The sequence below is a fragment of the Anolis carolinensis genome, unplaced genomic scaffold, assembly GCF_035594765.1.
Source record: "Anolis carolinensis isolate JA03-04 unplaced genomic scaffold, rAnoCar3.1.pri scaffold_8, whole genome shotgun sequence".
In the NCBI taxonomy this organism is placed as follows: domain Eukaryota; kingdom Metazoa; phylum Chordata; class Lepidosauria; order Squamata; family Dactyloidae; genus Anolis; species Anolis carolinensis.
The window spans coordinates 29,840,505-29,857,118 of record NW_026943819.1 but is presented as its reverse complement, the minus strand read 5'-3'; the positions used below and the strand labels follow the sequence as shown (position 1 = coordinate 29,857,118).

The following is a 16,614-nucleotide window of genomic DNA, read 5'->3' as shown; positions in this document are numbered from 1 at the left end:
TGAAACCCATGGCTTATAAACATTAAAAGACAAATAAACAGAACTGTTCAATGATTATAATCATCTAAAATCTTCACATTATTTCCAGTGTATGGTGACTTTACCATGGAGTTTTCTTGGCAATATTTACTCAAAAACGGGGTTTGTCTTTCCCTTCCTAATGTGTTTTTTTATTGCTCTGGAAGCAAAGCTGGTTTGTGGAGCAAGTTCCTTTCTGAATTCCAGTGTTGGTGGTTTACCTATGAGGATCAAAGCACAAAGTGGGCTGAAGGAAGGGCATTACATCACCAGTCATCAAATATGCTGCGTGAGTTTTATTACAATTTAAAACCTACAAGATATAATAGTAATATTTCCATTTCTTACGTGCCTCTCCTCGTGGCTCGAGGTAGGTGACAGAATAATTAAAACATATAAACATTGTAAAAATACTGCAAACACACATATTAAAATGCATTTCTATAAAAGATACATATTAAAATGTACAAAACATGAAACAAAGGACTCGAGTTAAAAACTCATGTTTACATACTGGCTGAGTATTTATCGCATCAAGTGAATTGAGGATACAGTTATAATGTATTAAAAAAAACTACAAACAAAGCCAAAGATTTGGCTAAATTTCCTTTGACCAGAAGCTGGCCATTTGGAGTACCTCTGGTGTCGTCCATTGTGCATGTGGCAGGGCTTATAGTGAGTGGTCTGGTTTGCTGACAATGGGAGCTCACTCCACTCCTCAGATTCGAACTGCCAACCTTTTGGTCAGCAAGTTCAGCAGGTTTTAACCCACTGCGCCACCGGGGGCTCCAATGTATAGCGATATACTGTTATGTTATTGTATATTTTAAGTTGTAATGTTTTTGATTATGAGCTACTTTATCTCAAAATGGAGATAAAGCGGGATGTAAATAAATACATTATAAATAAATACAGATTATTTTCCCTGTAATAGGCAGTAAGAGCACCGAACACAGCGTTTCTCAACCTGTAAGTCGGGGTTGCAAGGGGTTGTAAGAGGAGTCACGTTGGTCTTGGGGGTCCTGTGTGGGAAGTTTGGCCCACTTCCATCATTGGTGGGGTTCAAGGGATTATTTGATTGTACGTGAACTATAAATCCCAGCAAGGGCCTATTTTCTTCAAACTCCACCAATGCTCAGGTTTGGGCATATTGAGTCTTCGTGCCATGTTTGGTCCAGATCCATCATTGTTTGAGTCCACACTGCTTTCTGGATGTAGGTGAACTACAACTCCCAAACTTAAGGTCAGTGCCCACCAGATATTTGCATGACGATTCATAACAGCAAAATGACAGTCGCAACGAAAATAATGTTATGGTTGGGGGTCACCACAACATGAGGAAATTTTATATATTGTGATTTTATTTTGTAATGGTATCTGTTTTTATATGAATTGTTTTGTACACTGTTTTTAGGTATTGAATTTTTGCTTATTTATTGTAAGCCGCCTTGAGTCCCCCTGGGGAGAAAGGTGGGGTAAAAATGATGTAAATAAATATTATATATATATATATATATATATTGTATGTACTTATATTGATAATAATATTATAATGTAATACAATATACTAATCAATAATACAATATAATATTAATTATATGTTCTATATTAAATGTAATATTACTAATAATATTACCATATAATGATATAGTACAATATAGTAATTTAATGCATATATTGTGCTATGCTAATGATATATTGTATGTACATTTGATTTGTAAGCCCTTTGGGGTGAGAAGAGCAGGATATAAATGTAGTAAATAAATAATAACAGTGGTTGAGAACCACTGACCTAAAGCTTCGGAGAGCTGGCTGGGTATAAATATTGAAGTGAAGCTTGCCCACCCACCCAGTTAAGCTTGCCTTTCCAATGAGGACTGGCCCTTTAAAAGAACCCGGAAAGGCTGAGAAGCCACAAGAGGACTGCATCTCCCGTCGTGCTCCGCGCCCACGCTCTGCCCGCTCTCGTGACGGAGCTCGTCCAATCGGAGAAGCCGTTACAGAAGAGCGTCGCAAGACCATTTGTAAGGAGCCACCGCGGAGGCCGGGTTGGAGGAAACGCAGGCCGGGAAGGTAAAGGCGAGGGTGAAGGGTTTCCTGAGCATACGCAGAGTGCCTTTGGCCTCCTCTACAGCGCCAAGGGATGGTCGGGGCTATGCTAGGCCGCATGGAGCAAGGCCGGGAAACCGTTATCAAACCGCGTCAAGTCCATAGTGTGGAACAGGTCTGGGCCTCCATCCAGGTGTTTTGGACTACAACTCCCACCATTCCCAACAGCCTCAGGCCCCTTCCTTTTCCCCCTCAGCCGCTTAAGCGGCTGAGGGGGAAAAGGAAAGGGCCTGAGGCTGTTGGGAATGGTGGGAGTTGTAGTCCAAAACTCCCAAGTTTGCCCATGTCTGGTGCAGAATGTATGGACCGAGGTGTTGGCATAAATTGGCATTGGAATAGTGAGGTATCAATACATATAATTATATATATCTCAATATATATATATATCAATACATGTAATCTATATATATAAAAGAGTGATGGCATCAGGGCAGCGGACAAAACAACAAAACTACAGGCCCTCCAACCTTGAAATTTGACAACACAACCCATCATTCACGGCTCTAGGTTGATACAACAAAAACAAAAGAAAAATAAAGTCCTAATTACAGGGAGAGGAATAATAGTTTTTATCCAATTGCTGCCAGTTAGAAGGCTAAGCTCCGCCCACTTGGTCTCCTAGCAACTCACTCAGCCCAGGGGACAGGCACAGTTAGGCCTCACTTAGGCCTCTTCCACAGATTATCAGATTTTAACTGGATTATATGGCAGTGTAGACTCAAGGCCCTTCCAAACAGCTATATAACCCATTTAGAGTCTTATATTATCTGCTTTGAACGGGATTATCTTGACTCCACACTGCCATATAATCCACTTCAGTGTGCATACTAAACATAAAGACAACCATACAACAGACATTCAATACCACCACTACCTCAACAATTTCTCACCAACACCACCAGACAACGCCACAGCAACGCGTGGCCGGGCACAGCTAGTTACATATATATGTCTCCTGTATCAATTTAATGATATAATAATATAATAATATGTAATATTATTATACTATACTAATATTATAGTAATAATACTATACTAATAACTAATATACTATACTATACTAATATAATAATACTATACTAATATATTATACTAATATTATAATATAATAATACTATACTAATAACTAATGTACTATACTATACTAATATATTAATACTATACTAATATACTAATACTATACTGATATTATATTATACTCATATTATAATATATTGTATATACATGTAATATTAATAATATGTAATACAATGTAATAATAACTGTAATTCACTTTTATAATTGTATATTTATATTACATGTAATATTACTAATAATATTGCAATATAGTCGTATAATATAATATATTGTATGTATATATACAGTAGAGTATCACTTATCCAAGCCTCGCTTATCCAAGTTTCTGGATTATCCAAGCCATTTTTGTAGTCAATGTTTTCAATATATCGTGATATTTTGGTGCTAAATTCGTAAATACAATAATTACAACATAACATTACTGTATATTAAACTACTTTTTCTGTCAGATTTGTTGTATAACATGATGTTTTGGTGCTTAATTTGTAAAATCATCACCTAATTTGATGTTTAATAGGCTTTTCCTTAATCCCTCCTTATTATCCAAGATATTCGCTTATCCAAGCTTCTGCTGGCCCGTTTAGCTTGGATAAGTGAGACTCTACTGTATATGTCTCCTGTATCAATTTAATGATAATATATAATATTATAATAATTTATTATTATACTATACTAATATTATAATAATAATACTATACTAATAACTAATACACTATACTATACTAATATAATAATACTATACTAATACTATACTAATATATTATACTAATATTATAATATATTGTATATACATGTAATATTAATAATAATATTATGATGTAATAGTAATTATAATTCACGATTATAATTGTATATTTATATTACATGCAATATTATGAGGCAGGTGTGAACGTTCTTTCTTCCACCCTGGACATTATTCTACAGAGATATAAACCCCACTTGCCTAGTTTCCAATAGACCTCACAACCTCTGAGGATACCTGCCATAGGTGTGGGCGAAACGTTAGGAGAGAATGCTTCTGGGATATGGCCAGACAGCCCGGAAAACTCTCACAGCAACCCAGTGACTCTGACCATGAAAGCCTTCGTCAACACATTAATATAAGATTCCTCTCACTTCCTGTTGTCTCAGCCCCTTCTTAACTAGGAGCCATTTGCAAGTCATATGTTTGTAACTTGGGGGCGGCCTGTATGTATCTTCGTCTGCATTATGACCTCACTCAGACATCATCACCGAGGTTCTAAATGATTGAATTGTGATGTTGCTGGGCTGGCTGTTCTCCCTGGAACCCCATTGAATGCCATTGTTTCTCTTGTCCGGGGCTCCATCAGATGTCTCATGGACTATGTCTTGCTCCGTTCTCCCACCGAGGGATAAGCGCAACGGGCGCATGATGCTCCTCGGGATGCCTAGAAATGCAAGGAGGGCTTCTTGCAGCGGAGGCCCCTGTGCTGTGCTTGATGTGAGTCCTGTGGCACATTCAGGGTCCCAGTGACACACGGTCAACCTTCAAGGAAAGCCTTTATTGCCATTCCTGGAGATGGGAAACTGAGTTCTCTGTCATGCCTCCTTAGACATCAGGCCATAAATGTCAGAATGGGACGTACAACTGTTGTGTTATTATGGATTTTATTGAGTAACATACAGGGTTTAGAGGCAGACCATTGTCCAAGCATTTCTCTAGGAGAGTCAAAGAGTTGGGGAAGCCATATAAGACTGTTTATGCCTAAGACTAGTGACATCTCAGAAGTTGAACTAATAATAATAATAATAATAATAATAATAATAAAAACTTTATTTATACCCCGCCACTATCTCCCTGCGGGGACTCGGGGCGGCTTACGTGAGGCAGAGGCCCAAACAACATAGGGACAAAATAAACAGCAACATAATACAAATCACAATATAAAAAAGATAAAACAGTAATACAATATGAAACAAGTGTTGGAGGACGTTGCGGCGCGTCCTGATGGTTTTTTCATGTTTTTTGGCTTTTTTGGGCCATGGATCTGTCCTGGATGTTTAGTTTTGTTGTCGGGACCTAGCGGGGTGGTCCGTGGGTTGTGTTGCAAAGTTTTGTGGTTCTGGGTCATTTAGTTTCGTTGTTTAGCTTTAGGTAACAATGCCAGAAGCATTTTATATATAAAGTTATATACAACCTGAAGAAGAATCCCCTGAAAGAAGAACATTGTACCCAGAATTACTTGTTGTTGTATAGTTGTGTATGTATATACACCATATTTTTCTGTTTGAGATTGATGTGTGTTATGTTTCATGTGTTACATAATAAGATAGTATCCAATTGGTACTGTAAAGAAAATACTTATCAACACAGGCATGCTGTTTTATAAATACACACATTTAAATTAGTATGAGAATATATATATATATATATATATATATATATATATATATATAAGTTTATATGAGAACATTGATACTCTAGAATCACTTTAACATGAGATTGAGCACTGAAAATTGTTTTTTATTTCTGTTGATAGCATTCTTGTAGCAGGTTGTTTGGCCATCTCAGTTTCCCGTCAGATGTTGACTCTTCTTGATTGGTATTGGCCTTGTGTTGATTTCCTTGTTAATGTAAAGAAATCTCATAAGAAATCTTGTAAACATTTCCTTAACTTCAAAGAGCCACTGTCTCTGATTCATGTAAACATGTTTTCCCCCAAAAGATTATCAAGTTAGGAAATCATTTGTCACAGTTCCTGTCACCAATTTTTAATTACGGTCCAGCAAGCGAGCAGTTAGTCATTGCAGGCCTTAATCTTAGAAATGTGTCTTCAGCCAAATTAGTTCCATCCATACACCTTTCATACAAGCCAGGTGAAGACCTGGCTTTGTGAACAAGCGTTTAATGAATGAATTATGTTGGCTTTGACTTGGTCCGGATTAAGGTTTACGTGCAAGGTTTTTGTGGACGAATGGTTTAAGTATTTTTATTGTACTGTTTTAAATGTATTTATTGTATTATGCTAAACTGATTGTTTTAATTGCCTATGGTTTTTTTTTTACTATATACAGCATTGAATTTTGCCAGATTGTGAGCCGCCCTGAGTCCCTTTAGGTGAGAAGGGCGGCATAGAAATGATGGAAATAAATAACAAATAAATAATTCCTTCATGCCCATGTTGTAGATGAAGGGAGAGATAACGCAAGAGAGATCCTTCTGAGAGGCCCAAAAGTCCGGTTTATTATTTCAGCTGAGTCTCTGGAAGTGGAATCTCTTCCAAAAAAGCAAACCAGAGAGACGATCAAGGCGTGGACTCGCCTTTTATACATTTTCAGACAAAGAACATGCTTTTACATACATCCCGTCATTAGTACGTCACTTCACATGCTTACATACATGGGCATAAATATGCACAATCAGCATTTTCCTATCTTAAGTACTCTTAAAAGCGTGTAGTAAGTCCCAGACACCAAAAGGAGAGATCCATCAAGAGGCCACTCTTGACCTGTCAAGCTGTACTAGGAACCAATTCACACTGGAATGTATAGAAAACTGGCCCCCCTTCTCCCAGCTTGTCCTGTCAGCTTGCACATCCCTAAAATCTAACACAGAGAGAGGCTGATTTTTCCACATTTCACTGCTTCTAATGTGCATACAATATATGTCTAAAAATCCATATTTTTCAGTTCCACATCACTCACACATATTAAATCTACATTTACCCAATCTGCACATCATATTTCATCATGACGGATGTTGGGGAATGTCACACATGTTGCGCCAGGCATTTCACTTTCTCCCTTTCTTCCAGACTCCTTGAGGGATGGAGCCTAGAAGCAAAGTGCCGGCCTTCCTGTCGGACCTGGGCAAGGCCACCTTGAGAGGCATCCGCAAGTGCCCCCGGTGCGGCACCTACAACGGGACCCGGGGCCTCAGCTGCAAGAACAAGACCTGCGGCACCGTCTTCCGCTATGGCGCTCGGAAGCAGGCGGCCGCCGATGCCGTCAAGATCGTCACGGGCTCGGAGGCGCAGGTCTTCTCGGTGCGGCAAAGGGACCGAGGCCCGGACGGGCGCTGCTTTGTGGAGCTGCGGGTCTCGGAGACGGCCCTCCAGACGGCGGAGGGGACCCTCCTGACGCGGCTGAGCTCCGGGCACTGCCACATGGCCCCCTGCTCCAAGGCGGCCTCCCAAGGGGTGGCGGAGAACCAGTGCCAGCACATTAAGCTGGCGGCCAACTGCCAGGCGGAGGCCACCCCTCTGACCCTGAAGAGCTCCGTCTTGAATGCCATGCAGGCCCCGGCCGAGACCAAGCAGACCCTCTGGCAGCTGGCCACCGAGCCCACGGGGCCCCTGGTGCAGAGGATCACCCGGAACATCATGGTGGTCAAGTGCAAAGCCAGCCAGAAGCACAGCCTGGGCTACCTCCACGCCTCCTTCTCCACGCCCAAGGCCGGGCACAAGAACGCGGCGGAGGCACGCTTCTCCTGCGCCTGCCAGGCCTCCAAAGCCAGCAAGGCCCCTCCGGACAAGGAGGAGGCCGGGCAGAGGTGCCTCCACTTCTTCGCCTGCCTCTGCGCCTTCGCCAGCGATGACGCTTTGGCCCAGGAGTTCGCTGATTTCCTCGGCTGCAACGCCAACGGTAGGGAAGGCCATTGTGGATCATAAATAAATAAATAAATAAATAAATCTATATACAGTAGAGTCTCACTTATCCAACATTTGCTTATCCAACATTCTGGATCATCCAACGCATTTTTGTAGTCAATGTTTTCAATACATCGTGATATTTTGGTGCTAAATTCGTAAATACAGTAATTACAACATAACATTACTGCGTATTGAACTACTTTTTCTGTCAATTTTGTTGTATAACATGATGTTTTGGTGCTTAATTTGTAAAATCATAACCTGATTAGATGTTTAATAGGCTTCTTCTTAATCTCTCATTATCCAACATATTTGCTTATCCAACGTTCTGTCGGCCCGTTTATCACGATGTATTGAAAACATTGACTACAAAAATGCGTTGGATAATCCAGAACGTTGGATAAGCGAATGTTGGATATGTGAGACTCTACTGTAATTACTGTGGTATAATAATACAGAACAATTTAATCTCTAAAACCCTCAAAGACATTCAATGTTAATCAAGGTGGCCAATTGAAATATTTGCACTTGCCTCCAACAGAAAAGAGTTCTTTCTCCCACTGAGAATATCATTCCACAGATATATAAGCCCCACTTGCCTAGTTTCCAATAGACCTCACAACCTCTGAAGATTCCTGCCATAGATGTGGATGAAACGTCAGGAGAGAATGCTTCTGGAACATGGCCAGAGAGCCTGGAAAACTCACAGCAATACAAACAATAGGCTCAAATTACAAGGAAAGAAATTCCACTGAAACATTTATATTTAACTGTAAGAACTGTCGAAGCAATAGACAGAGCTCATCTGACAGTGTTGAACATTGGAAGCATAAATATAGAATACTCTTCCCAAGACATTTTTAAGGACGAAAAATTGAATTTTTCAGTCTACAAAAAGTATTTCTGAAACTAGCAGACATTGGGGTGGATAAGGGGAATGCAATGCAAACTGCAGAGCATGGACAAATAGCAAAGTCACTGCTCATTCTTCTTTCCTGCAGCAGGAGATCTGAAGCCGACCATGGGATGCCCACCGGTTTGCCAGCCGGAAGTTGTCCTGCACTCTGCGGTTGCCGCTGCGTCCAAAACAAAGAGGAGGAAAAAGGAGGATGTGTTGGGTGAGAACATCGGGTTTGGGCTTCTTTTCTGTTGTTGTGGTTTCTCTTCAGAGAGGGTTTGCATTGCATGTCACAGAGGTGTTGTAGTTCCCGGAGTTTGGAATTTTCTATTTTGTGTTTTGGAGTTCTTTCTGTTTTCATATAGTTTATATAGTTTTAGTTAGAAACTCCTCAGCAGTAGGTGTTGTTTGCAGAGTAACGGGGATAAGTATGAGCAACAAGGAGTAGGAAGCAGCATACACGGCACAAGTAATGTGAGCAAACAGCCAGAGTTTCTAAAATAATGTTGCTCACTGCTCAAGCTGGAGATAACTGAAACAGATTGGAGCAGTATGGGAGTAAAATAAAATAAAAATATTAAAAGATAAAAGTAAGGAAAACCATGACGATACCGGAGCTCAGCTGAATGCCTCTAAACTCTCCGGCGGCGTCCGCCTCCCAAGTCCCGCATTGCATGTCGATGATTCTTTCTTCTGGCCACGGTGTTTGCCAATTAACCAGGGATGAGTGTTTTGGGAAGCCTTGGCTGAGGTTTCAAGCAGGACTGACTGCCAATCCCATTGTGCATCAAGAGCTCAAGGCAGTGGAAGAGCAATGGAGGAGATTCACTCCTGAGTTGCTTTCCCCTCAAACTCTTGGGGTCTGGTGTGGGTCTGTCAGTGTCTTCAAGTCATTGGTTGAATCATGGCAACCCCATGATTTTGAAACTGAATTTACACCTGCATTTCATTGCTCTTGGTCATGTATATGTTTTGGTATATGTATTTTATTAGCATTGTGTTTCATCTATCTGTTTTAACTGTGTTGTACCTCGCCTTGAGCCACAAAAAGAGGCGAGTAAGAAATACATTGATGATGAGGAGGAGACAGGGAATATTCACATTAATGTTAAAAAGAGCAGTGGCTTGTAAGAATCCTTGTTTACTCCCCGTTTTGTTATAAATGCTCAAGGATATTCCAGTGAGGATGCTTAGGAAGAAAAAAGACTGCATTTTTGGTGAACAAACTAATTAAAAAAAAAGGAATTCTCTTCAGATGGCAGTTCCCACAAGGTGTATCATTATATTAATTTTTAATTCAGTTCATTTTAGCTTATGTTTTGTATGTGTTTTAAGGCATTGGATAATTGCCATATGTAAGCTGTCTCGAGTCCCCTTCGAGGTAGAGGAAGACGGGGTATAAATAGGGTAAATAAATAAAGAAATAGATTTTAGAGTTTTTTTAATACTGGTAGCCATTCTAACAACCACCATGTCAGTCTACACACATAGAAGCCATTGAAATCCACATTATTAATAATAACCCCAAGTGCCTTGAAGTAATTCTTCCCATATTAGAAAAAGAAAACTGGTCAGAATGTACCTCCTGATTCAAAAAGGGTCTCAACTTTGAATTCCAGGCCTTCAAGCCAATATCCCGCTCTTGTCACAAGACCTGGCAAACAGCAACTTGCGGAAAAGCGGACTGAAGAAGCCGCCTGTTGCTTCGCTCAAGCGGCAAGGTGAGTTTTTGGTCCAAGGAGACAGCAGGCGACGGGATGGGAGACCAATGGGTCACATTGTGTCATCATAGGAATGGGCATTTTGCTAAGTTCAAAAAACCCAGGGATTCTTTGGTGGTCCAGACCCTAACTAGGACCAAAGTAGCAGGCCTGAACAAACTTGGGCCCTCCAAGTGTTGTGGCTGTGGGTGAACTACAACTCACATCATGCCAGTTTAACCCCTGGAAATGCCAGTCAGTCCCCTCAAACCCCTCCAGTAGATTGAGTGAGTCATGGGGGTTCTGTGTGCCAAGTTTGGATCAGGTCCATCATTTGTGATCAGTTTCCCTGGTTGTAGGTGAACTACAACTCCCAGAAAGGAAGGTCAGTTCCCTAACCCTAACCCAAACCCTTCCAGTAATCAATTCTGGGCATATCAAGTATGTGTGCCAGGTTGGGTCCAACTCCCCTAAATCAAGGTGAATTTCCCCCAAAGACCTCTAGTATTTTTTGCTGGTCATGTGGGCTCTGTGTGCCAAATTTGGTGTAGTTCAGAGTGCTCATTGCTTCCAGGTGAACTATACATCCCAGTACCTAATAATAATAATAATAATAATTTTATTTTTGTACCCCGCCACCATCTCCCCAGAGGGACTCGGGGCGGCTCACAGATATAAAACCAGCATACAGTAATATCAAATACAAATATCAAATACAAAAACACACAAATAAATTTAAAAGGCATTAAAATAAAAAATTAAATAATAATAATAAATAAATAAATAAAAAATTAAATAATAATAATAATAATAATAATAAAAAATACCTACAACTCCAAAATGTCCAGACCAATTCCCCTCAAATCCAACAGCATTCACATGCGGGCATATCGGGTATGCATGCCAAATTTGGTGCAGATCCATCCTTGTTTGGGTTCATAATGCGCTCTGGACATAGGTGAACTACAACTCCCATAAATCCCTCCAGTATTTTTGTTGGTCATGGGAGTTCTGTGTGCCAAGTGAGTTCCAGGTCCTATCGCTTAAGCGGCTGAGGGGGAAAAGGAAGGGTCCTGAGGCTGTTAGGAATGGCGAGAGTTGAAGTCCAAAACACCTGGAGGGAAGGCCGAAGTTTGCCCATGCCTGCTTGAGAGTATGCTTGTCATGCTTGTGAGAGCAAGACCTGGACCTTCCTGCTTCTTGGCAGAATGGAGTTGGACTGGATGGCCCATGAGGTCTCTTCCAACTATACTATTCTGTGATTCTATGACTCTGTCCCGGAGTGCGTTGCCAATGACCTCCGGCGTTCCCTTTCTCTCAGCCTGCAGCCAAGGGCCGGACGAGTCCCAGGTGAGCATGTCCTTCCAGGAGTGGCTGGCCAGCGTCACGGAGCGGATCCATCAAGCCATGCATTACCAATTCGACGGTAAGCGCCCTTTTATAATAATAATAATAATAATAAAATTTTATTTATACCCTGCCACCATCTCCCCATGGGGACTCGGGGCGGCTCACATGGGGCAAGGCCCAACTGGCACAATTTACAAAAACAGCAGCATAAATACATTGAACAATATACAAAAAATTGAAGTCAGGCAGTCTCCCTCCCTCCTATCCTTCCGTAGGAAGGTTAAAACTTGGTTATGGGGGCAGGCTTTTGAATAATAATTGGCAGCGTTAATTATTATGATGTACGCTGGAACTCAATCGACAGACCCAGTTTTTTGAACTGACCACGCCTACCTCTATTTTATAATGTATTTTATGAATACTGATGTAAGTTAATAATAATTTTTAAACTGATTTATATTGCACTGTATAATTTTTATATATGCGTTTTATTGTAAGCCTCCCTGAGTCCCCGTTGGGTGAGAAGGGCGGGATATAAATATTGTAATAAATAAATAAATAAATAAATAAATAAATAATAAAACACAGTAAGACAATAAAACAAGAGTTAATACAGCAGTAAATCAATCAACCACCAAGTACAATTCAGTCGACTTCAGCAGCAATATAAAATAACATCATGAGTTAAAATACCAGAATAAAAGGGACCTAATAAAATTCAGGATAGAGTTATAGTGCCAACTGAGGCTGGTCATCCAGTGACCTTAACCGTGGAGGCCGGGCCCAGGTCTCTCTCCTCTGGATGTGTCTCAAACTAAGGAAGCCTCCAAGACTTAATGCCTCTTATTGTGTGAGGACATGAGATCATGGCTCCCTTTCTCACATGCGTTCTGCAGGCAAACCGGAGCCGCTGGTCTTCCACATCCCGCACTCTTTCTTCGAGGCCCTGCAGAAGCGGATTTCCGTCGGGAGCGCCAAGAAGCGGCTCCCCAATTCCACCACAGGTACCTTGCCAAGGAATATTGTGAGGAAATGGGCTGAGCCGAACCCCGGGGGAAGGACTTCCTGGCCAAAAGGGCCGTTCAGTGACGGAACTCTCTTCCTCGGAGTTTTTTTATTATTAAAGTTTATTATTAAAAAGAAAAAAGAAAAAACAAGCAGACCATCAAACATGTAACATAAGTGAAGGACTTACAGATATACCGATGTGCAAAAACACAACAAACAAAAAACAAACAAAAACATAGGTTGCATCATCCCAACAGACACAACATTTATGCACCAACAATACAATTACATTAAAATTGACTTCTTTCTATTGTGCGGTGCTTTGAAAATTGATCTTTTTATATCCATTGTGCTCTTGTCTACCTAATTGCTTATTTTCTCCTTATTTACATGATGGGGTGGCCCATTATTCAATCATTCTTCTCTAAACCATTTTCATATTATTATCTTGCATTTTTCTTTTTTTAAATAGTTTTTGATTGGTTCCCAATTTGTTTGTTTTCTTGGCTTGCCTTGGGTGTTTGATAATAGATATGTTAATTTATCCATATTCATTATTTCAAAAATTTTATTGTACCATAATTTGATGTCTGGCCTATTTTTATCCCTCCATTTTTTGGCGTAAGTCAGTCTCGCAGCTGTGATTAAGTAATTGTACAGAATTTCTTTATTTTTATCTTTTTCAATATCATACATCCCTAGAATGAGGAGTTTGGGGTCTAAGTTAACTTTAATATGTAGCATATTCTGAATTCCTTGTTGTATTTCCTTCCAAAATTGTTTGGCCTTCTCACAAGTCCACCAGCAGTGGTAGTAAGAGTCTTGGTAGTAAGAGCCTCGGAGACTTTTAAACAGAGGGCGTCTGGCCATCTGTCTGGGGTGCCCCAGGAACTCCACAAAAAAGCTGATTCCATAGGAAACCCTGGAAGGTCCAGGTGGTGACGACACAAACAACAGAGCACTGTTGTGCATTAAGGATGTCCTTTTGCATGGTTTTATGGGAGTTTTGTTGAGCTGCCGCAGTTTGAAACTAGCTTTGAACTGGATTAAATGGTCAGGGTAGATGGGGCTTCCGAGGTGCAACATTCGACGTAATTGAAACGGACAACAAAAATGGTGTAAGGCACACAGAGACATGCATTTCTTCCTGTATGAATTGATGGCTAGCAATAGCAAGAGAGGAACCACGTTGCCCGTCTGCTTTCCTAATATGTGGGTTTGTTTCCAGCGTTTGTCCGGAAGGACGCCTTGCCCCTGGGCACCTTTTCGAAATACACCTGGCACATCACCAACATCCTGCAGGTCAAACAGATCTTCGATACGCTCCAGGTGAGCACCGCTTGGGCTTTGGTCTGTCCGACTCTCGGATGGAGTGTGGGCAAGTTGCCAGAGTCACTGGGTTGCTGTGAGTTTTCCAGGCTGACTGGCCATGTTCTAGAAGCATTCTCTCCTGACGTTTCGCCTGCATCTATGACAGGTATCCTCAGAGGTTGCGAGGTCTGTTGAAAACTAGGCAAGTCAGTTTTGTTGTGCCAGCTTTCAGCTCTAGTTTGTAGTGCGGTTTTCTTGTACTGATTATTATTATTATTATTGTTATTATTAACAACAAAGCAAGAACAGGCTTGCAAAGCTCTGTATTTTTAGAGATTGCCACGCATTTTCTATCGTCTCCCTTTAAGGCATGTGTTTCTTTGTGGGTGACGTTCAGAGGCCCTGCAGGAGAAGGACACCATTGGAAGGACGCTCTTCCCTGATCTCCTTTTTTCTGGCATTTCTTCCTAGATGCCCCTGGAAATCACCCGCAGCTTCATCCAGAACCGGGACGGCAGCTACGAGCCTTTTAAGTGCCCCAAAGTGGAGGTGGAGAGCATCCCAGAAGCCTACGGCCGGATGGAGAAGCAGCAGCCGGTGCTGCGGCCCTTAGAAGTCAAGACCTTCCTCAAAGTCGGTGAGTTCGGACAAGCGTCATAGGCTTGGGAAGGGGTCTCGAGGGGCCGTATAATCCAGCAGATCATGTTTACTCACAAACATCTTGTATTAATTCACCATACAGGCACATTTCTTATTGAAGTTCAATTATAATGGGACAATGGTTTTATATTGTCCTCTCCCTGACTGTATCTGTCACTACTAGCACTTTTATGGCCCAGTTCTTTTTATCATCATCATCATCATCATCATCATCATTTAATTACTTATTAATCGCCCTCCATCCAAGATGCTCTAGGCGATTTACAAGATAAAATTGTAAAGGATAAAAATACATACATACAAATATTGATAAAATTAACATAGATTAAAAGCTCTAGTAAAGAGCCAACCCAGGATTTTTTTTTAGGAGCCAACCCAGGATTTTATCAAGCATGTTTGTTTTATGTGACCTCATTTGTTTTATGACTTGCTTTATTGTTGATTGATTTGTTTTATTGCTGTGTTTTATTTTGTCTGTTTTGCCTGGGCTTGGCCCCATGTAAGCCGCCCCGAGTCCCCTTGGGGAGATGGGGCGGGGTATAAAAATAAAATAAAATAATAATAATAATAATAATTATTATTATTATTATAGATAGGATATAGTTCTCTCTGTGTTGAGTACATAGGGTATCATTCATAATCAATAGTCCATAGTCTTTAGGTATAGTTATACTCATTGAAGTCCATAAGTCATACTTCTCTACTGAAGTCCAAAACAGCAACATGCATCCACCTCCACTGAGGTGTAAAACAGACTGACTACAAAATGGAGTCCTGTGACTGAACATGCTCAGTACAATCCCATGTCTATAACCTCTCCTACACCAAAGAGATACATTTAAACATAGAATATAGGTTAGCAAATATATACTTTAACAAATAAATAGTGAAAGGTTTGAGAGGTTACTATTTCCAACAGAATAATCCCTCTGAGGAGCGTCTTAAAGAGCTGGGTCTGTTTAGCCTCCGAAGAGAAGGTTGAGCGGAGACATGCGAGCTATGTATAAACACATGAAAAGCTGTCATAAGGAAGAAGGAGCATGCTTGTTTTCAGAGAGGAGATTCCAGTGAACATTAGAAAGAACTTCCTGAACATAAGAAGAGCTGTTCAACAGTGGAACTCTCTGCCTCGGAGTCCAGTTGCAGCTCCTTCCTTGGAGGCTTTTAAGCAGTCTGGATGGCCATCTGTCAGGAGGGTTTTGATGGTGCTTTTCCTGCATGAAAGCAGAAGGGGGTTGGACGAGATGGCCTTTAGAGTTCGCATCCAATTCTGTGTTTCTGTGATTCCAGGCCACACTTCCCCCGACCAGAAGGAGCCCACGCCTTTTGTCATCGAGTGGATCCCCGACATCCTCCCCCACTCCAAGATCGGCGAACTCCGGATCCGGTTTGAGTACGGACACTACCGGAACGGGCACGGGGCGGAGGGCCAGGAGCAGCCGCAGCGCCCGTCCCTCGAGCAGACGTTCGAGCTCATGCCGCTCACCGCCATCACGTTCCCTTGAGTGGCAGTGGCGCTTTGCACACGGGCTTGGACTCCACACACATCGTGGTCGCCATCCCCATGTGTGGGGAGCTCACCACAACAGCAGCCGGAGGAGGTTCGATGCGGAGTCACGCCTCTTTCTTTTCCATTTCTGTGTTCTAAGATCCAGTCTTCGATGGAGGTTTTTCCGAAACTGTTCTGCAGAGCTGGCACTTTTCTGCAACTCGGAATGTCTCGACCTTCCAAGGGTCTTGGGTGGACCCTCCTCTGCTCTTTCTTTGTTTTTAAAGAATTAAATTCAGTTCCATTTTGGAGGGGATCCGTCTCTCTAAACCGTGAAGGTGTGTCTTCTTGCGGGAAATAGAAGAAGGGTGGCTGTGAGTT

At 41.4% G+C, this 16,614-nt stretch overlaps 1 protein-coding gene across 2 annotated transcripts; it reads left to right on the top strand.

Annotated features, from left to right (window-relative positions):
- The first annotated feature begins 1,982 nt into the window (after nt 1-1,982).
- cunh2orf42 (chromosome unknown C2orf42 homolog) lies at nt 1,983-16,549 on the top strand. Of its 2 annotated transcripts, none has more exons than XM_062960995.1 (9): nt 1,983-2,091; nt 6,981-7,809; nt 8,819-8,935; nt 10,335-10,436; nt 11,737-11,841; nt 12,662-12,769; nt 14,002-14,102; nt 14,556-14,721; nt 16,035-16,549. In XM_062960995.1, the coding sequence occupies exons 2-9, from the start codon at nt 6,993-6,995 to the stop codon at nt 16,247-16,249; spliced, it is 1,731 nt and encodes a 576-aa protein (XP_062817065.1). In that variant the 5' UTR covers nt 1,983-2,091; nt 6,981-6,992; the 3' UTR covers nt 16,250-16,549. The 2 variants fall into 2 exon arrangements, with proteins under 2 accessions (XP_062817065.1, XP_062817064.1); XM_062960994.1 differs by lacking the exon at nt 1,983-2,091 and adding an exon at nt 4,115-4,666.
- The last annotated feature ends 65 nt before the right edge of the window (nt 16,550-16,614 follow it).